Raw genomic sequence first — 22212 nt, forward strand, 5'->3', positions numbered from 1 at the left:
ATACTTGGGATGAAAACATAAAGGAAAAAAATAGAATATTATGAGAATATAAGAATAAAAATAAATAAATAAATAAAAAAAGAACAATACTATACCCCAATATTTTTTTTAATCCAACTTTTTGGAGCATTACTGAACTATAAAAGTCAGTAGATAAAATTTGCATGTATGCCAGGTAATGAGAGCATTTATGTAATTCGACTGCTTTGCTCCTTGGTTAGAAATAAAAGTTTTCGGTGAAAATTTTATGAAAGATTTTACTATGAGGCTTGTGGTCCACATACGAGAGAATAATAGGCGAACAGGTTAATCATTCACTACGAGCCGAGTAAAAAAAAAATTAATAAATAAAAATAAAAAATGAATGTTCGACGTCTTTATCCGTCAATGGTAGTAAATGAGTTTTAAGCGTGCGGGTGCCAAATAGTGAGCCAACACTAATCGTTCTTTGAACAAGACTTGCGGGTGTAATTGCTGGCAACATTTTCCAAGTGCAACTTTTGTCATCACCGTAACAACATGCGAAGACGTTGCCAAATTCCTCACATGTTCTCCTGCCACTACCAGTGACCTTTAAACATGTTTGAGAGAAAAGCAGTGACCTCACAAAGAGGACAAACACAGGATGTATTAAAGGAACTTTGAAACAGACAAACACACGTTTGTCTACTCACCCACGTCATTGTTGTTCCTCTTCACACTTCACACGGCAGCTCGACAAAGTCTTGAGAACTTTTCTGCAGGAAATGACGAATTGAGAAGTTGTGATCACGTTAAACTAAACCTCAGTAAGAGCAAATTAGCGCTTTTTTTTTTTGGGCAACGTTTCACCTCCTTCCTTATATTTCGCCGCCTAAAAGGTCCATTGGTGATGAGACGATGCTCCCGCCCTGCAATTTGCTCTAATTCTCTCAAATTGCCGGGAGATAAACTGCTGCTTCCTGACTCGCTTTTTGGCTTTTCTTCCTCTGAAAAACTCTTATCAAGTTATCTCGTTGTAGAAAGCACAAGCGCAATAGACAAAAGTATTTGGACACTTAAAAATTCTGCAATGTCACCCGATTGGTTAACTCACTCACTGCCATTGACGGATAAACACGTCAAAAATCCTTTTTTTCTTTTTTTAACTCAGCTGGTAGTGAATTTAAAAAAACTTAGTACTTAAAACAATGTTGTTTGTTCATGTATACATTTTTTGTTTTCTTGCAAATTTCTGTCAATGTGAAATTCACAAATTAGAAAATTCAGCAAATTTTAAGTTTTGATACAAGCAGAAGAAAAAAAAAAGCTCTTCCGCTAGATAGCAGAAGAATACTGTGTACTCTTTTTTTTTTTAATGACATTTTTTATTTTCTAAGATTATCCCAATTGAATAAAAAAAAACTATTATATTTGTCAAGATATGCACAATTTCTTATTCTTCACAAATTGATATACGACTGGTCCCCGACGTTATCTGTTATTTATTTTTGCCCGTTTTAATCCATTTCAAGTGTTGAAAATAGCTTGAGAAACTTGCTTAAACTCTCTTTGAACTGTCTGAAGTGTCCTCACGATGTGAACGCTGTGCATCATTTTGGCACGTAAAGTTTTTCTTAGGGCAATAATGAATGAAAATCATGTCTATTTTTGTTAGAAATGGATTGATGGTAATGTTCCGGTGCAGAAGGAGCTGGTCAGCCACAAAGGTAAGCATGAGTGCAGATCGATTTTTCTTCCTGGCCCCACCCCCACCCACAAATTCTTGGCTATGCCACGATTGCGTCCGAGAGCGACAATATGTAATTAGTCTCAAACGTTGGAGTACTCAAATCACAAGGAGGTGTGACCCATTATTTTGGCCCCAACTGCTTATTTCGAGGGCTTCCAAATAGGGTTGATATTCAACAAAGAAATGAAGACACATCCAATTCACGCTGAGAAACCCAAAAACACTTAAAAAAAAAGTTTACCTTTTATTGTGGCCCATTGAAAAACAAAGGTGAGAAAAACAACAATGCGGTCATCTTAATAACGATACATGTACAGAAATTCATTTAAGTTACATTGCCGACATGTCCCAAAAAACGCTTCCTTCGACTCCATTCCTCGCGCGTACCTTTTTTTTTTTTTTTTCTTTTTTTTGGGGGTTTAAAACACAAGATCTTCCGGGAGAATTCAGGAATGTCTGGGTGCAAGTTGGTACGTCAGCTAATCAGCGGCCGGTTCATGTGATGTCGCGGGCGGGTTATTTTGGGATGGAGCTAACGACAAATAGTCTAACGTGAACATCCTCACTCACTGTGACGTCGGCGCAATCCTGCAGCGCAGCACCGAAAACTTTCTGTGTCACTCACATTTAAATACGGTCTAATTTGAAACGTACAGTGCAAAAGTGTTGGCCGACCGTTAATGCTTGTGTTGTCTGTCCAGCTGTTTTAACGAGCATTTATCGCGCCATTAAAACAGCAAAGCTAAGGGCGACCTAAGACTTTTGCACAGTACTGTACACACAATTGTATCATCGAAAAGTTCCTTTAATTCCGTAGTTCAATTAAAAAATTTAAACTTGCATTCCAGATACTTATCTTGTTCGCTACCATTGACGGATAAAGACGACAATGATTAATTTTTTTTTACTTGGCTGGGAATGAATGAGTTTAATGATGAAACATTGGACAATACGTTCAAAAAGGCCAATTCCGACCTGATTTAACAAAATCTTTTTGTTTTGTAATATTCACATTTGAGGTATGAAACTAAAAGGTTCCCTTTTTGATTTGAACTACTAAATTAAATGAAGTTCTCCACAATATTTGACGTGAGATGTCCCTGTATACCATCGACAAACAAACACGTTAAGGTGAGAACATTACAACTTTTTAAGGGAAAAAAAAAAAAAGTCACTAAATGCCACAATTTCCGACAAGGTAAAATGCGCCAGAAAAATCAGTTCAGTCCTCCGTCCACCTCCATGAGTCCAAACACTGCAACAAAGATCCGGGATTTCATTTTCTGTGCACAGTGTCTGAGGAGATACTTCTTTTCGTACTTCCAGTCTTGAGCGTCCCGTTAAACAGATGATAATCCTTTGGGTTCAGAGGCAAGTGGTGTGTGGGTGCGTGTGTGTGTGTACCGAGGACGACTAACCTGTCGGTGCTGTACAAGGAGTTTGAACGAGGGGATGTTTGGGGGCGAACAGTTCGGGGCCTCAGCGCGAAACTTGCATCTGCTGCACGCTCTGCGACTGGTTCTGGGCGCTCACGTCGGGCCCGCGGCTGGCCAGCCGGCTGAGGATGTTCCGCTCGGACATTTGCAGCCGCACGGCCACCGGCGGTATCCGGGCGATGGTGGCCGGAAGTCGCGTGACGTCCGCCTTCATGTCGCTCAGCAGCTCCTCCAGCTGTTTGAGAACTGGAAGGTAAAAAACAACTCAAGCTTGAGCATGTCACTTCCTACGTAGTGTTGTGACTTTTGGATTGTCCCGTCAAGCTTTGCCACGGTGGGTAAAGATAGTGGTTTTCTTCACCCAAAAAATAAAAATAAAAAATCATTTTGATTTAAAAAGGTGTCACTCAGTCTTCACCTTTGTGCAGAACTGCATTGGCTGGCTTGTTTCCTGACATGGACTCCTTGCTTAGATGCTGGTGGGACTCGGCCAGACACTCCACCTCGCTGAAGCGCGTGTTGAGCGCCATAGAGGGGTGCGCCGGATCCTCCGTCATGTTGAGGTAGGCCGCCCGGCGGAGCTGCTCCTCAATTACCAACGCTTGCTCCAGTAACTAAGAGAGGACAATATTTTTAACCAGTGAGCACACAAGGACCTCATGTGCAGTAACTGGATTTTAGTATTCGCTAAAATTTATGGTGGGTTCGGCTCACCTTGAACCTGCGCGCCAGGAACTTGTTCTTGATCTCCAGGAAGTTCCCCCGGCTCATTTCCCCCTTGAAGGGCTCGTTGAGGATGGCGAACCTGACGTCGTTCTGCACGTCCTGCCATCGAGCGTAGCCGTGTCTGAGGAACATGAGGGTCAAGTCTATAAACAACTTTGGTTGCAAAGCGTTGGCATGAGGGCCGAGGAGCAGGTTGCGATTTGATTGAGGGGAGGAGAAAAAAAAATAATAATAAATTAAAAAAAATATATATATATATAATAATAATAATAATAATATATATATATATATATATATATATATATATATATATATAAAAAATATATATATATATATATATTTTTTTTATATATATATATATATAAAATAAAAAAATATTTAATTTTTTTCAAATTCGGCGGGCCGGATTAAAACATTGAACGGGGGCCGCATGTGGCCCCCAGGCCTTACTTTGCCCACGCCTGGTGTAGACGCTCATCTTAAAACACAGAAAATGTCATTCTCACAACATTTTCAAAAATAAATCTTTGCGTATACAACAATCGAGAGCTCTGGCTCTTGTTATAAGCGATGAAAACGCCTCACACATCCAATTTATAGCCTAGCGCCACATTTGACGTATCGAAGGATCCCTGCTGGATTTTGTAGCGATTGACGAGTTGGCTACCAATGTGTTCCCAAACCCAATAACAAGTTATCGATATTAATAAGAGTTAGGAGTATTTTTTTTTAAACCACAAAAAGCCCAAAGGGATACTGTATGATGCCAGCTAGCAGCCAGTAGTCATGGCGACGGTGCCAAATCTCAAAGGTCTTTTTCGTGACGGTGGCTGCCCTCTCCTCATTCTGCCAGAGGGAGTGAAGCTCTGTAGGGCAGAAATGTCAGGAGAGAAAATAAAGAAATAAAAGCAAGGACGTGTGTGCGCGTGTGCGTGCGCGCACCCACCTGTGAAGCCGCCGTCTGCTATGTTGAACATGAACCGCTGCTTGCTGGCTTTCCTCTTCTCTTCACTCACATTCAACACGGACAACGCTCCTTCTCTGGTGTTCTCTCCATTCTGAAGTCGGCCGGATTCCTCCGATTTCACGCCGTCTTTGTCCTCCTGTTGATCTGTGTGAAATCAGAGGCACAATAAGGATGCATTTACTGACGTCTATACCCGTCATTGGCAGTGAATGAGTTAACAAGAAGTGGGTGTTAAATTGGTATTGAGGCAGAACTGTACGGTATCTCCTAGGTAAATAAGAAAAAGGCGTTGAAGTGAGCGTGCGCACCTTTCTCTGTGTCCATCTTCTCATCTTTAGCCTCTTCAGCTGAAATGAAACAAATTTGATTTAGAGCCCATTCCAATGACATTAAAAAAAAAAAAAAAGAATTTGCACCTTTAGATCGATCCTCCACATCTGTTTTGCTTTCTGTTCCTTCACTTTTGACATCAGCGAGAATTGCTTTGTCGGCTTTCTCCTCTCGGTCCTTGCTAAGGTCGTCGGCTTCATTCCCTTCATCGCCACCTCGCGTCTCCTTCTCTTTGTCCTCCTTCCCCGCAGGATCCTCATCTTTGTTTTCGGAGGCTGGCGACTTGTCGGACTCGTCTGGGATTTCGATAATCTTAAGGCAAAGAAAATGATGATGATCTTGAAATAATGCCGTTAATGTCATCAATGACGCGCGAGTGATGAATCACCTCCGGATCGTCAGGCTTTCGGGCTACTTTGGTGTCCTCGCCGTCTTTCTTGATGTCTTCTTTGTCCTCTGATCTTGAGAGGTCCTCTGTTAAGGGTTGGAAAGAGCAACGGCATCAGTATTGCTGGGATACATATTTTATTTTATTAATTTAATTTAATGTAATTTAATGAATTAATTCATCTGTTATTTCTTATTTATTTTGTTGTAAAATAAAATAAAATAAAATAAAATTTAAAAAAAGCTCAAATGGCTTGCCATGCTGCCGCAGTGAACATAAATTTTGAAAGCTTCATCAGGCTTAAAAGATGAGCTTCGTATGTGCGTACCCGGCACAGGAGTATTTGGTTGCGTATCCGCAGGCGTCCCGCTTGAAGGAGTCTTGGGATCTTCGCCCGCAGCCAACGCCGCCGCCCTTTTGTTTTCCTCCAGTTCCGCCATCCAAGGCATGGACCACTGACCGTTCACGTGCTCAAACTCCTGCACCTGTCAAATCAATCCGAGCGTCGTCAATGATGTCACGACGTTAGCGCAATCGGGATTCTGACTTGGATGGAGATGAGTCAAAGCAATGGGAGGGGGAGGAGGGGGGGGGGATTTGGGGGGCAAGTCCAACCTTTTTCCTGATGAGGGACATGACACCAATGCGAGTGAGCACATGTTGCCTGGACAGACCCTCGCGTGGGACGCCATCTGCAAAGGTCTCTGCTCCGTCAGCTCCCGGCTCGCAGAGGTGCCTCATGAACAGAGACACGTAAGCCCTGGGGGGTAATTGGTGAGGGGAAAAACAATGAGCATATTTTGCGGACTAAAAGGTGGACCTGTGTAAAAAAATAAATAAAATAAATAAATAAATAAAAGATATGGAAGTCGCACCAGGCTTTAAGCCGCAGTTTTCTATGTTGAAAAAAATTCGTCGTTTACTGCATGTACCGAACGTTTTTGTACTGTGAATGCACATAAAGATACATAAACAGATTGTTAAAACAGTGCCTTTTAACACGACAACAACTTTGCTCACTAAAACAGAAGAGACCGAAGAGGAAAAAAAAAATATCAAGATTTATTTAGTGTATTTTCTGAACTACAGAGCGCCCCCTACCGGTGAAAGAAAATCTGCACCCTTGTATTAGCCGCATGGTTCAAAATCCAGGAAAAAAGTAGCCGCTTATAGTCAAGATAAAAAAAAAAATTTCCCCATTTGCAAACAAATTGATCATTTACTTTCAAAGCACATCAATTTATTCATAATATGACAAGTCAATAAGGAAAAAAGCTGAAGAATAGCATGTAATCATTTGCATCAAATAAAGAAGTAAATAAATTAATTAATTAAATAAATAAATAAAGCAGAGTTCAGTATGTAAATGTACGAGTCAATTGAGCCATGCCAATCATTATTTCAGCCGAGAGATTTTTCTAACCAGGAGCAGATGAATGGAGTGTTTTGGTCACCTCACCTCATCGGAGAAAGAAAAAAAAATATTTAATTTTAAATGGAAGTGAACAAAAGCATTACAACACTATATATGTCTTTGAAAAACAACAGTGTTTGGAAAACAAAACATGAACAAGGTTTATTCATTTAATCTTTTTCAAGCTCAGCGGGCCGGATTAAAACGTTTTACGGGCCGCATGGGGCCCCCGGGCCGTAGTTTGAACACACCTGTACTAAAATGTGTCTACTGAGTATGGATTGGGCGTAAAGCAAAAAAAAAATAAAAAATCCTCACTTGAATTCCTTCTCGGACTTCCCTCGAAGGTCCCTGACAAGCCACTGGTTGTTGAAAGCATCCTGCGGAGGCATCCCGTAACGCATCACAACATTCAGGAAAGCCTTCCTCTGCCGCGCGTTGAAGCCCAAAACCTGACAAGGAAACTTCACCGTGATAGCCGAACAAAAACAAATGCAGTCCAAGTCAAAAAGATGTCGCCTCACCTCAATGTTTCCTCCCACTCGGGCCAGGAGCGGAGGCAGAGGCTTGTCCCGGTCGTTTCGTAACCCTTTGCGGCTCGGTCTGCGGGCGTTTGCTGCGGCGGGCGGGATAAACACAAATCAGATCATCTTACAAAAAAAAAAAAGAAAAAAAGATGCATATTACGCCGAGATCAAAATGCTTGTGCTGGAACTTAATTGTCCTTCGGGTTCGACTGTAAGGATGTTGGACTTACACGCGATAATGGCACCCTTGTGCTGAAGGTGCCCTTCTCTCTCTCTCTTTCTCTCTCTCACTCTGACGCTTGCTCTCTCTGCCTCTCCACATCTTTACATATACAGCTGCCATTTGGAGCACAAATGCTTCCAGGACATTTACAACGGAAAGCAGCGCCATTTAATGCAATTCAAGTGACATGCAGATACACAAAATGTCAACGAGAAAAATAAACGAACACTTTAAGTGAACAAGGCATCTTGAGTGCAAGGAACAATTTGTCTTTTTAAACGCAGGCCACGTGGAAGTAGCCATCTAGTGTTTTCTGTCCCTTTTTCTGAGCGTTCGCCTCTTCCTGCTCCTTCGGCTGCTTGCTCTCGCTTTTTTCATCTTGTCTTGCCTTTGTATGGCCCGAGCAGATGATACAAGGACAACTTCCGCTCGTTTCGGAGCTTAACTTGTAGCCATTGTAGCTTCCGTCCGAATCGGTACACATATCTGCGGGGTGGTTGTGAAGCTTGTTAGTAACGGGGAATATATATATATCAATATATAAAACACTTTAACCCCTACAAAACAAAAATGAATAAAATAATTTGTGCTGATTATTTTTTTTATCCAATGCACAATGAGAGCGCCACCGCCAACTACTGGAGTGGATGTGTAATTACACTTTATAGTCGCATGTTCCCCGGGGTCGCACGCGTTCAGGTGTACCTTCAGAACGTTCGTCAAAGTCTTCGTCGCCCTCCTCCGACGCCACTGAGTAATCGGACTGGTTGTCGGATTGATCCTCTTGCCAATCTGGATGCGAGAAGGCGAAAGGAAAAACTCCCTTAACCCTTGGCCAAAACCCAATTGATAGTCAAAAGATGAAAATGCACTAAAAACAAAAAGAATTTAGTTGTTTGTTTTTTTAAATAACATTAAATGTACTTTTAAAACTCCTTCGCCTAGAAAAAAAATGACTTAAACATGCTTAGTTTTAGCAAGTTCAATCTTCTCTGCTCAAACTTTGATGCCATAGAAGAAAACTAGTCAAATTGAATACGTTGCAGCATTCAAATTGCGCATCATTTTGGAAAAAATAAATATTAAACTAAGATGAGCCACTAAAACACCAATTTGAACAACACGTTTCATGCCATGCATATGGAAAGCTAGTTGAACATTTACTCCATATCCTTGATATCCATCTTAAAGGGGAAGTCAAGTCAAATTTTTTTTTTTTTTTAATTCTTTACAATGATACGTTCAATGCAGCCCCACGAGTCCAAACACGGCAATCTGATTAATTTTGCGGTTGTAGAATATGAGTTCGTAATTCACCTGTTTTTGTACATCTCAGAGTGAGGCCATTTTGCCACTTACAGTATACTGATGACATCAGTTTCTCAGGGATCAAATAACCAAACATGGCTCAGCTTCAGAAAACAGGTGAGCTGTGATTGGTCATTAACTGATCCTTGGGCAACTGGGACGTCATTTTCAGTCGACAAAAAGTGACAAAATGGCCGCCGCCACCGCAGTTTTGGGGTTGACTTCCCCTTTAAGGTAAAGGACCGATAAGCTCTTTGTCCTCAACAGTAAAACGTCACTATCCTCCAAGTGCACTGAATTGTCTCACACGGGCCTTAAACTGGATATAAAGAATATGGAATAAATGTTTAAACGGTGGAACACAGACACAAACACGAATGACATCACCAGCACAGCACGTAAAGAAGAGGTTGCATTATATATTTTTCTGTACCCTGTCTTATACCTCGGTCCTCCTGAGAACCGTCATTGTAGTTAACCGGTTTTCGAGTTCTTTTGCCTTTGCCCAAATTGCGGGCGAGATCCTCTTGCTGCTGCTCATAGTGGTGACGAAGCAGCTTCTCCCAGTAGTCGGGGTCTACGCTTTCCTCCTGCTTGATCACTTCCCGCTCTACTTCCTCTTCCTGAAAGGAAGCAAAGATCAACGTGTCAGTGCCAAACATCCCACCGCCACCGGAATTTCGCTTCTGTTGCTCACGCGACGCGCACCTCATCGTCCTCGTCTTTGACCACATACTGGGCAACTTTGAAGGAGCTGAGGTATTCGTTCATGCTCTGAATCTCCGTGTCGTCTGTGGCGTCCTGGTTCCGGTCCAGCAAACGATCAATGGCTTGGTCATCGTAGTGGATCACGCTGCTGTCGTCCTCCTTGTTGTCCCCTGAACGCAACACAAATGAGGACTAAAGTATAAAACACAGTCATCCGATTAAAACGTTGAGAGGTGCAAATGCCTTTTCTGTCAACTTTAGGTAATAACACAATAATAATGCTTATTTTGTAACAACACAACAATAATGCCTATTTTGTAAGAACACAATAATAATGCTTATTTTCTAATAACATAATAATGCTTATTATGTAATAACATAATAATGCTTATTATGTAATAACATAATAATAATGCCTATTTTGTAATAACACAATAATAATGCTTTTTTTATAATAACAATGATAATGCTTATTTTCTACTAGTCAACTCAACAAATATTGTTCGCCAACCTTCTCCAACCTCATCCTTAAACAACTCCTCTGTTCCAAATTTGAGGATATCGTCGAGCTCCTGCTTGGACATGGAACCGGTCTTGGAGCCGAGGCCGGGTCGCACAACCAAGTGGGTGAGCATCATTTTTTTCTTTGCAACCTGATGAGAAAACGGGAGATAAAGGAGCAATCAGAGGGTTGAACGGTAAATCAGGACTTGGGATTTTTCTTTTCCATGCGACTTCACCTGTGTGATCCTCTCCTCGACGGATGCTTTGGTCACAAAGCGATAAATCATCACCTTCCTGTTCTGGCCAATACGGTGAGCTCTGCTGAACGCCTACGGCACACATGCACAACAGTTTAAACCCGAGTCACAATTTTTTTTTTATTATCCAACAAGCAATTTCAGTACAAAATCCCTTAGCTGAAACAATGTTGGCTGGGGGGTGAAGTCACACCTGGATGTCATTGTGAGGGTTCCAGTCAGAGTCATAGATGATGACGGTGTCCGCAGACGCAAGATTGATGCCCAAACCTCCTGCGCGGGTTGAGAGGAGGAACGCAAACTGAGGAGCACCAGGAGCTGTTGACAAATAAACAGAAGTTGAAAACATACATGCTCCCCAAATTAAGTCGTCAAGAATTCGAGGGTTAAAAAGATGACCATTAAAACGGTCAATGGCCTCCTGTCGCATGTTGCCGGTGACTCCGCCGTCAATTCTTTCGTATTTGTAGCCCTCGTTTTCCAGGAAGTCCTCCAGCAGGTCGAGCATTTTGGTCATCTGGGAGAACACCAGCACTCTGTGACCTCCTTCCTTCAGCTTCTTCATCATCTTGTGCAAGAGCATCAGCTTGCCAGATGACTTGGTCAGCGCCAAGCCTTCATACATGCCGTTTGGAAGTTTCGGAGCCTCCTGACACCGGAGAGAAAAACACGGATGAATGGCGCGTTCAAGTTGGGACATTCTTCATAAGAATAAGACGAGGGTCGTACGGTGGCAGCAGCAGGAAATAAGTACGGATGATTACAGCACTTTTTCAGATCCATCACCACGTTGAGCAGCGAGACCTGGTTTCCTCCCCCGCGAGTGTTCAAGGCCTCGAAATTACGAGTTAAAATAAACTTGTAGTATTTCCTACATGAAAACAAGAAAAGAAAATATTTCCAGAGAGGATCATCAACAACAAAAAGCAAAGACATTCCTGATGAGGACTTTAACGGACTTCTGCATGGGGCTCAGCTCCACTCTGACAATGAGTTCAGTCTTGGACGGCATGTGCTTGAAGACGTCGGCCTTCAGCCTCCTGAGCATGTGCGGCCCCAGCATGTCGTGGAGCTTCTTGATCTGGTCCTCTTTGGCTATGTCGGCAAACTCTTCCAAGAACCCTTCCAAGTTGCTGCGGAGGAAAAAAACACAAAAAAAAAACAAGGTTGAGCGAAATGAGGCCAAGCGTGGGTGTCGCCGCCACTCAATCGGGCTCGAGGATGTACTGACTTGAATCGCTCTGGAGTTAAGAAGTTAAGCAAGTGGAAGAGCTCCTCCAGGTTGTTCTGAAGAGGCGTGCCGGTCAGCAGAAGCTTGTGCTGAAGCGGGTAGTTGTTCAACACTCGGAAGAACTGGCAAGGGGAGGGCGGGGTGGTTAATTATTCGGTAACTACAAATTCATTAGCAACGATTGCAAACACAATCACACGGTTGGCTGATCACCGGTTTACCGTCAAGGTTCCAATAACCGCTCATGCAAGCCGTCGCTGGTAGAGCATTCATCTTGAGAGGAATTCTAAGCATATGATTGGCTGCCGGCAGCTGTGAGTAAACAAGCCACCACTTTGAAGTTAAGTGCCTGATCATCATTTTTTTTTTCTCCCTCCGCGATGAGCAGAGAGGGGAGGGGCGAGCAGTTGACGCACAGAGGTGGAAAATAGAGAGAGCAAGACGATCACTTGTGATGGGACACTGTGACTTACGAAGAAGAATGAAATTGCGAGAATAATATGAACATTTATTTATTTAAACTTAACATGATGCGACGGGTTAGCACGATGGCCTCACAGCGCAGAGGTCGTGGGTTCGATTCCGGCTCGTGTGGTGGGTTTTCTACGGGTACTCAGGTTTCCTCCCACATTCCGAAAACTTGCATGACAGGTTGATTGGACAATCTAAATTTCCCCTCAGTGTGAGTGCGAGCGTGGATGATTGTTCGTCTTTGGGTGCCCTGTGATTGGCTGGCAACCAGTTCAGGGTGTCCGCCCCGCCTACTGCCCGAAGATAGCTGGGATAGGCTCCAGCACCCCTGACGGTTATCAATTCCATCCGAATCTAAGATCAGCCCAAGAAGCAATTAAAAAAGAAAATGTGTCGTCACCTTGGATTGGTTATTTTTCAGCCTGTGAGCCTCGTCCACAACCAGACAGGCCCATTCGATGGAGCCCAACACCGCCTGGTCGATGGTGATCAGCTCGTAGGACGTCAGCAGGACGTGAAACTTGACTGTGGAGTCTTTCTGCAGAAGCATGAAGGGAGAGAGAGCGCTCAACTTTTTAGGCCTGGGAGCCACAGCGAAGCGTCTCAATGTGACGATTTCTTTCTTTCTCACCTTCATCTTAGATGCCTTTTTCCCACCTCGGATGGCATTCCCTTCGAAGGAGAACTCGTTCTCTCGGATGACGGCCCTGCTGTCCTTGTCACCGACATACGTGACCACGTACATGTCCGGGGCCCACATCTCGAACTCTCGCTCCCAGTTGATGATGGTGGACAGAGGGGCACTAACCAGGAAGGGACCTTTGGAGTGACCCTGAGGAGGGCGAGCAGGTGACTTTGTCAACATTTAAAATTCAACCTGCGACAAAATGTCTTGCCGTGCCTTTAGGATCAAGCTCCTGACTTTGAGCTGCTCCCCTTAAATGAGCAATGTTGCTCTATGTCCCATGCGTGATCCTCGCAACTGACACTGACTGACAGAGGAGAGCCGACTGGACAAAATAGAACAGCGGTACCTTGACTTACAAGTTTAATTCATCCCGCAAACCAAACTTGTAGCATCAAAATTCCTCAATGACCTGAATTGAAATTCCTTTAATCCACTCTAGCCCCGCCCCAAAAAAACACCAGAATTTTGTTGCTCTGCACCAGGCGACTGTGAATCTTCATTTCTCTGAGCTGAACTTGTAAATTGAGGTGCTCATAAGTCAAGGTAACACTCAACTAACAATACGCGTCTCTTCCTTCCCATCGCCTCGCCTCTCTCACCTCCTTGTAAAGAGAGTAGAGGAAGACAGCCGTCTGGACCGTCTTGCCTAAGCCCATTTCATCGGCAAGGATGGTGTCGGTGGCCTGAGCCCAAGAAAAGCGCAGCCAGTTCAAGCCTTCCAGCTGGTAGGGGTGAAGAGTGCCGCCGGTGCTGTCCAGGTAGTCGGGTTGGCGGTCAAACTTGATGGTGGGCTGCAAGAGGAAAATCGGAATGAGTCCTAATATCGCCTTGTTGAACAGCCGAGGAAGGCGAAAAGTTGGAATACTTACGTCCACCACTGGATTAGCAGGCGGACGTTCTGTCTTTTTAATTTTCACAGGCTTCTTCAGCTTCTTACCGGGTCTCCCCTCATCACCGATCATCAGCTCTCTAGTTTGTTTGGAAAAAAAAAAAAAATGTGTTGAATGGCACTCGTGTGTATTTAAGAGTGAACTCATGCACGTTTCTGCATACCTGTGATTCCAGTAGGTCTGCTTGTAAAGGTCAAACTCGGGGATGTCCATGTCTTCGCTCTCCCACGTCGACTGGTCGTAGGCCAGATCTCGCCATTTGATCAGGTAGTGCACGTTGCCCTTCTTGTCCACACTGAAAAGGGAAGCGGGAGATTATTTGTACGCTCGCTGAGGTGGCAATGACTTCAAATGTGGTTTCTATAAGTAAAACTGAGATTAAGCAATGTGAGCACACAACACAGTAAGACATTTTAACTCATTTACTGCCATTGACGGATAAAGACGTCCAAGATCTTTTTTTTTTTTTTAAACTCAGCCGAGTTAACTACCGAATTTTCCAGACTATAAGCCGCTACTTTTTCCTTGATTTTGAACCGTACGGCAAATACAACGGTGCGGCTTTTCTGTGAATTTTTCTTTCACCAGTAGGGGCGCTCTATAGTTAAAAAAATACGCTAAATAAATCTAAATTTTTTCTCTCGTGGGTCTGTTCTGTTTTAAATAGCAAAGTGATAAAAGGCACTGTTTTAAGAATGTTTTTTTTTTTGAGTGTTGCCCGAAAAAGAGTTGCTGCGGCTTATATGCGGGTGCGCCTTATAGTCCGGAAAATACGGACCGCCCCAGGCTTTGTAATTTTTTCCCCCCTTGTTTCCACTAACCTAAAGTCACAAGCACATTTAACAAAAGTTTGAATAAAAACCAGCAGTTTGATGACAAATTTTAATATTACTCGAAATGAATGAAACAAAATATACTTTTTAAAAGGGGGCTCTTTACACGAGTAGTTTTATTTATTTATTTTTTAATTGTCATCACACTTATCTAAAATTTTGAAACAAAATGGTAAAAAAGCAAAATCATTAATAGTGTCATTAAAAGGATTTGAGCATTCGTCGGTATTTCATGTTAGCGTCAGCGTTCACCTGTGATTGAGGATGCGGTGTATCATCAACCACTCCATCTTGACTCCATAGCGGTAGAACTCCGCCTCCATATGGACAAAGAGCGGATCCTTATTCTTCCGTTTGGTGCTCTTATCGTCGTCGCCCTCGCCGCCAAAATCCACGGGCGGCGGCTCGTCCATGTCCGTCTTCCTCTGGTAGTTGCGGAACATCACCTGGCAGTTCAGCTCCAACTAGTGATGACAGGCGGGGAGGTTAGAAGGTGTTCAACGAGAAGGTCCGACACTGTTGGGTTAGGCTTTCACCTGTAGCTCAAGCACCCAGGAGCAATGCCAATAGGACATATTGCACCATTTTACGAAGAACTCCCTCTCCCTGCGGCCGACCAAAGGTGGGGGATCAGGAGCTTCAGCGGGGAGGTCCGCAGGCCGGGGAACGGGCGTGGGGGCAGGTAGCTCTCCCCAACGCCATGTTAGAACTTTCTGGACTTTACCCTTCATTTGTGGACACTGTCAAGAAGAGGAAAGAGAGTCAGTGGTGCTTTTGTTGTTTCTAAACAGAGGACACTCTATTGTAGGTGTGGGCAAACTACGGCCCGGGGGCCACATGCGGCCCGTTAAACGTTTTAATCCGGCCCGCTGAACTTGAAAAAATTCAATGAATAAACCTTTAATTTCCCGCTAGGGGGTGCACTCTAAGACAGATGTTTTGTTGTAATGCTTTTGTTCACTTTCATTTCAAATGATATGTATTTTTTTCTCCGCTGACGTGAGGTTACCAAAAACACTCCATCCATCTGCTCTTGGTCCGGCCCCTCTGTCAAAATTTAGAACTTATTGTGGCCCATGAATGAAAAAGTTCGCCCACCCCTGCTCTATTGGGTACCTTGCAGCGGGGGCAGATCCACTCGCCGTTGGGGATCTCGGGGAGGGGCGGGTTGAGACAGTGGATGTGGTAGGATGAGGGGCAAGTGTCGCAGCAGAGAAGCTCCCCTCCGTCCTTGCACACCCTGCAGTACTCGATGTGGAGGTCGTCCTCTTCCTCGGCGCCGTCGTCCTGCCTGTCGTCCTCATCTTCCACTTCGGCGTCGGAGAGGTCTTCCCGAGCTTCCCACTGGATGCCCTCCTTCTCCTGGTATCGTCGTCAAAAGCAGATCGATTAAATTTAATGGATAGCCAGCTCAATAGGAGTCACCTCCTTAGTAACAATTTTTTAACCTATCGACATTTCAGTCAGTATTGACCTTTTTAAATAAAATAACCTTTTAGGGAGTCTTGGGCTGGTAAAAATGGTGGATGGAAGGAAAGGAAAATTTTTGAAAAGACAGACAAGAAGCTCTTAGCGTGGTTTAGATCCTATTTTTGTGTCGGTTGCCCTACTGTCTTATGGTGTGCCACAGGGTTCAATCTTGGGGCTCCTGCTGTTGTCATCGGATTAGCTGTCCCTGAGTTATATTTTAAGAAAGCAGGATATTTCTTTTGATTGCTATGCAGATGACAGATTTTCTTTTCCCGCATAGCAAGAAGGAGATTTACTCCTTCAGGTTACTTTTGTCCGGTCTGGAGGAAATCAAAGCCTGGATGACACTAAACTTTTTGCACATCATCGAAAAGAAAAAGTTCTGTTGTTTGCGCCCGGTGGCTCTTGAACATCTCACCTTGTTGAGTTAGACCCCTTGATGTCTTGTTTAAAGCCAACAGTTACGAATTTCGTTTTTTTTGGACCGGTAACTTGGCGCTTTTGTGAAATGCAGCTTTTTACTCACGCAATGTGGGCAGCTCCACTTTCCCTCGGGTGCTTTCTCCATGTCAGGGTCCAAGCAGACCATGTGGTACGCCCTGGGGCAGGTGTCGCACAGAATGATCTCTCCTCCCTGCTGGCACACCTCACAGTAGTCTTGGTGGTCCGTCTCGTAGCCGTCGCCATCCTCCGTCTCCACTGGGAGAGGAAGTGAGTGGACACGTGAGCTGGGATTCTGAGTCTAGAACAAAAGACAGAAGGGAGTTTTCACACCGCACCTTTCTTCTTTTTCTTCGCACTCTTGGATTTCTTCTTGTTGCGGCTGCTGCGGTTGGAGCCCTCGGACACGGAGAAGCTGCTTTCATCAAAGTCACTGTCCACATCGGGCTCATCCTCGTCGCTCTGATAGGGAGAGCAGCGACGCGTTCCAACACTGACAATGTCGGCAAGAGACAAAAAATGGCGAAATATCTTACAGAGGAGCGTTTTCTCTTGCTGTTCAGGCCTCCCAGTTTGATCTTGAGCGGAGCCACCTTTTTGGGTTTGGGCTTTGGTGGAACTTTCGGCTTGGACTTTTTACGAGCATTCGGGCCTGAGATGAAAATGAACGGAAGTTAATTCAAGCGAGTTACAAACCAGCTGTGTTCAGAATGACTCTGAATGACTGAACGTAGCCCAGGATGTTTTATCGTATGCCCCGAGCTCACCTTTGCCTTCTTTGGTTTTAGCCTTGCGGAGAGGAGGCGGCGGCGGGGCTGCTGCCGGAGCAGCAGGTGGCGTCTGAGCGGTGGCAGTAGCAGCAGCGGCGGCGGCGGCGGCGGCACCACCGTCGGCCCCTCCGTCTGTCCCGGCCACCACCATGTTCTCAACAGCTGCGGCCACGTTGGCGGCTGCCAAGGCTGCATTGGCGGACGCAGAGCCCTGAAAGAGAGACACCCCGTCAAGAAGGAGGAGTGCTTCATTCTTGCGTCATTTGAATGGATTCAATGTAATACCTTGTGGGGGTTATTCGTGCTAAACTCTCGCCACTTGGCCATCATTAAAGTCATCATCTTGGACACAGCGATTTTGGGGTTCTTGGCGGCAATCAGTGGTCTGTGGAGAACAACTAGTGTCAAGCTGACAACCATTTTTTTTTTGGGACAAATTTCAATATTTACGCTTCATTAACTCACTCACTACCATTGACGGCTAAAGACGTCAAAGATTTTTTTTTTTTTTTAGTCGACTGGTGGTAAATGAGTTAATGGTTAAAGAACTGTATGGCATCATTTTCAAAGTTCTATTGATAGGAACAGTGCTTTGTATGACTTCTCCCCCGGCATGCCGCGGCCCTCGTGAGGAGAAGCGCCGAACATAATAAATGGATGGATATCAAGTAACACGTTAAACTTTCCACACCTGACAAATTGACTGAAGGCCTTGTAGTTGGTGAGGGAGTTGTAGTCTTCCTGAGTAAAGATGTGGTCGATGTCTTTCATGCCCCAGGCTTCCAACATCTGGGAGGAGCTTTTTGGCTAAGGGGGGGTAAAGAGAGGAAAGGAAATGAATCTCAGTGGGGAAATAACAGCCTCACAGCACCCACCATGTGACAATCATCAGTTTACCTGGCAGTCATCATCGTCGTCTTCGTCGTCATCTGGCTCAGGATCTTTGCGTTTACTCTTGGACGAGCTCCCTTTCTCCGCAGACGCGCTGGATTTCTTCTTGTCTTTGGTGGAGCTGGAGCGTTTTTTCTTCTTCCTTCCCGGGGCGTAATCGCTTCCGTCACTGTCCGAGCGGAGGCCCCCCTCATCCAGGTCCCTCGCTGTTGTCTCCCCTTCGATTAAGTGCTCAGGAGAGCTCAGCGGCAATTCCTGTTTGTGTTGAATCGGTATTGAAAATTCATGATTATCTTGAAATTATTCTATCCAGGATCCCGCAAGAAATTAACTAATTTGATTTACTTATCATTTAAAAATTGTTTTTTGTTCCTCTATCTATGCCGGTGACATATAGTGACAGGCAGAACAATGAAATACGCTGTGCAATTGAGACGAGAACACCATGATGTCACTATTCATACTTTTTTGTGTCACTTTTACGATGTAAAATTGGTGCTTTGTATCAATGAAGGTTGGGACACACTGACAAAAACTGATGGAAACAAAGACAGTGTTGGAGAGAGGCATGGGTGAACAGAATTTAAAGAATGACCAAACTAACAAATTTAAAAAAATAAAATCTACTCCACATTTTTCATTACCGTAGTTTCCACAAATGTCTATTGATTTGCAATTTGAATACAGATCAGATCTCACTAATTAATAATTAATCAGGAGCAGATGGATAGTGTTTTGGTAACCTCACCTCATTGGAGAAAAAAAAATACATTTAATTTTAAATGAAAGTGAACAAAAGCATTACAATATATATGTCTTTGAAAAATCACAGTATTTAGAAAATAAAACATTAACAAGATTTAATCATTTAATTTTTTTCAAGTTCGGCGGGCCGGATTAGAACGTTTAATGGGCCGCACGTGGCCCCCGGGCCGTAGTTTGCCCACGGCTGGTCTAGTATTTCCTCCTATGCTAATTTCAGTACGATTAAGAGGTGTGTGCATCATGAAATCACGTGAAATCCAACTCACTTCTCTGACTGCTCTCTGCCTCTTGTTGCTTCTGCTCTCTCTGCTGCTCTTCTTGGCCTTCTTCTTCTTTTTGGACTTGGGAGGCTGCTCCACGTCGGACATGACGTCCTCAGCCTCGTTATCGTCTGCGGGTGACACAAAATGCTTGTCACTCTTTTCATTCCCACGTATACCCTCTATTTGGGGAGTTGTGTGTGTGTGGGGGGGGGTGTTGTGGCGCAGGCGCAGACATGCACGCCCCTGCAGGCTCGAGAGTGGAGGAAGAGGAAGGAGGGGCGCGTGCACAGTAACGTGCACACACGAATCCGCGTGCACGCCTACCGTGTGGCACAAAACACCAGGGTCGAACAAGTTCTGTTTTTGTTTTTTTTTTTGCACAACTTTGACAGTCGGTAGTGGCCCCCCTCGGCGAAAGCGCGCGTCAAAATTGTAAATAAGGAAAAGGAGGGGGGGGGGGGACACCTGCACGTGAAGTTAGCTTAAGTAACCTATCGTGACCGAGGCGACGCGGAGCTAGCTCAGGCTAACGTTAGCCTCGCTTTGTACGCCCCCCCCCCCAACACTCACGCACGCACACCCCCGGGCAAAAACAAGCAAAAGAAAACGAACGGCGTTCGGTCTTACCGTGGAGTCGCGAGTGCTCCTCAGCGGCCCCGAAGTCGTCCCTGTCATCGTCGCTGCCTGACATGTCTCCAATGTGTGTGTGTGTCCCCCCCCCCGCCGCCTCCTTGCTCGAATTAATCCCTCGTAAAGCTCTCGCTCCTCGGTCGGTCGACGAGGTAGGAGGGAAAATGACGTGGGACTGCTGGAGAGTGGACCGAGGTTGGTGTACTGTCCAGGGAGGAAGGGAGGGGGCAGCTACTGGGGGCGTTGGGGGGATATCACTGTTTACAATATTAAACAAGTTGGCAAATTAGGTAAAGACACACACTTGCACACCTGACACTCGCAAGTTGGAACACGGCAATGGAAAGTTGAAGCCGAAAAAAGGCCTACCTTGACACCTTGGAAACTTGCTGCGGCGTGCGTGTGCGGTCCCAGCTCGGTCCAAGTGAGCTCTCTCTTCCGTGCTGATTACCACAACTCGGCTCGTTTTTGTCAATTTAGCGTTCATTCATTAGGGAGAGGGCAAAAAAAAAATGAAAACACGATTTGCTGTGCTCTCCCCCCAGCCTCAGAGCTTAGCTAACATCCTCGCGAGCACACAAAGGGGGCCAGACATCCCATAATAATCCCCCCCTCCCCTCCCACACGCGCGCAGGACTCTGCATGGTTACCTCGCAACCGACAGACCATAATACTCACAGAGCCCAGCCTGCCCCCACCCTCCGCCCCCCTTTCCAACGCGCGCGCGCTCACTCGCACGCATTCACGCGCACGTTACCACTCCAAGACATGCACGCTCAGGCCCTCCGAGCCACCTCGTTGTCATGGCGACAACCCCCCCCTCCCGCACATGTTGTGCCTCGCCAGACCATAATACTTCAAACGAGTTCCATCCCATAATATACCTTCAACACGCAAGGAAATGGGAGGGAGAACATGTGGTCTCTAGGTAGGCTTATGACAGCCCATAATAGTCGCTGACTGAGCATCTACCTGGATTGACCAACAAAACAATTTGTGGTTTGTGCAAAAACAATGTCCACCAGTGTCTCTACCCGTGATCGGGTCCAAGTCCGTCCAGGGTGCAACAAGGTCAGCTCATGTGCAATGATGGTTTATAAACACGCTGCCTTCAAGGCCCGCTCAAAGTGTGGGGAAGTGCACAAATGATAAAATAAAAAGCAGCTGCGGGTCAAGTTTGAGCCCAGGTTCAAGGAGCACGAAGAAGGTGCAGAGGCCTAAATCGGAAACATGTCGTATAGCTTAGCATCTGTTCTCAGTCTCTAACTTGCAGTTTTCCAACAAAGATGCAAAGAGTGCTTGCTTCAAGCTTTTTATTCGTCATTCCTGGTGAAGTGTATATTTAATTGTGTAGATTTAACAGCCCCCGCCCCTGCCAACATGGCTGCCACATCGACATGTCTGTCAATGCTGCGTTTGTAGCATTTAGCCAACGTTGGACCAATACTTTTGAATGAGTTTGCAGGACAAGTTCAAAATGACTTGACCAACTCATTCGAACAAATTTGCAGCACGTTCGGAAGACATAACCACGTCAAAAATGTTTGCCCCACATCTGCAATTCTGTCGTTTTGCAAAAACGAAATCATTCATGAGGATGAATTAACAAAAAGTCTTTGCAAGCTTATGTGTGCATCGTATTAGCCTTTTTGATAATCAATAACATTTACGTTCGCCTGATGTGGCGGCCATTTTATGCAAAAAAAAAAAAAAAAAAAGAAACACCTGAGGCATTTTTTAAAACATATTCATGAAATGAATTCTTTAGAACCGGGTGAAATGAGATTCCACTTATAATTTGTATTTGATGGCCTCCCGTCATACAGTACAACATATCACAACAAAGGCCGCGTGCGACTCCCCGTCCGCCTCCTCCTGGCATCTCAGCCGTCTTCCTTCCACCTCTCACGCACAAGCCCTCGGCCCCTCCTCCACCACTGTTCACTTTTTCCCTCTCTCACAACATGGCCGCCATCCCATAATATTCACACGCCGCCGCGCGCATGGCTCTTTGTTGGCGGGAGCACGCTCACGCACATTGCGGTGCTCCAAGGATGTGGAGGTAGCAGGTGAAGGTGACATGTGGAGAGATGGGGTGCGGGGGGGGTGTATTTGTGGTTGTATTTTGAAAATATCATCGTAACAGTCACTGACGGAGCCCTCAGTGGTCAGGTTGTCTCGTAATTGGTGGATATGAAGTGCTTTCTTTGCATTTTGGAAAATGCACTCAGCGTCAAACAAAATAATATTTTTTGAATTTTCTTTTCTTCATTATTTTTTTTCTGATTTTTTTTACAAAATAATAAAATTAATCAAATTAATTTAATAATTAAAAAAAAAAAATAAATAAAAATAAAAGCAACAGTTGCA

At 44.7% G+C, this 22212-nt stretch overlaps 1 protein-coding gene across 8 annotated transcripts; it reads right to left on the minus strand.

Moving 5' to 3' along the window:
- Positions 1 to 1935: 1935 nt before the first annotated feature.
- Positions 1936 to 20455, minus strand: chd4b (chromodomain helicase DNA binding protein 4b). Of its 8 annotated transcripts, none has more exons than XM_088306126.1 (40): positions 20212 to 20455; positions 19840 to 20073; positions 19216 to 19340; positions 18191 to 18439; positions 17985 to 18100; positions 17579 to 17678; positions 17291 to 17504; positions 17060 to 17175; positions 16862 to 16985; positions 16609 to 16781; positions 15729 to 15974; positions 15149 to 15352; positions 14865 to 15076; positions 13943 to 14074; positions 13759 to 13858; positions 13489 to 13680; positions 12833 to 13033; positions 12602 to 12739; positions 11731 to 11852; positions 11459 to 11632; positions 11229 to 11370; positions 10899 to 11148; positions 10693 to 10817; positions 10479 to 10571; positions 10250 to 10391; positions 9739 to 9908; positions 9464 to 9653; positions 8428 to 8514; positions 7497 to 7588; positions 7291 to 7424; positions 6174 to 6318; positions 5887 to 6043; positions 5559 to 5644; positions 5257 to 5482; positions 5149 to 5187; positions 4820 to 4984; positions 4631 to 4739; positions 3862 to 3994; positions 3566 to 3761; positions 1936 to 3382 (listed from the first exon to the last, which is right to left on the minus strand). In XM_088306126.1, the coding sequence occupies exons 1-40, from the start codon at positions 20327 to 20329 to the stop codon at positions 2988 to 2990; spliced, it is 6366 nt and encodes a 2121-aa protein (XP_088162252.1). In that variant the 5' UTR covers positions 20330 to 20455; the 3' UTR covers positions 1936 to 2987. The 8 variants fall into 8 exon arrangements, with proteins under 8 accessions (XP_088162252.1, XP_088162253.1, XP_088162251.1 ...); XM_088306127.1 differs by having other exon boundaries at positions 9476 to 9653; positions 19840 to 20076; XM_088306125.1 differs by having other exon boundaries at positions 19840 to 20076.
- Positions 20456 to 22212: the final 1757 nt, after the last annotated feature.

The sequence above is a fragment of the Idiotropiscis lumnitzeri genome, chromosome 10 (assembly GCF_059441095.1).
Source record: "Idiotropiscis lumnitzeri isolate Australia: NSW breed Sydney's pygmy pipehorse chromosome 10, RoL_Ilum_1.0, whole genome shotgun sequence".
Lineage (NCBI taxonomy): Eukaryota > Metazoa > Chordata > Actinopteri > Syngnathiformes > Syngnathidae > Idiotropiscis > Idiotropiscis lumnitzeri.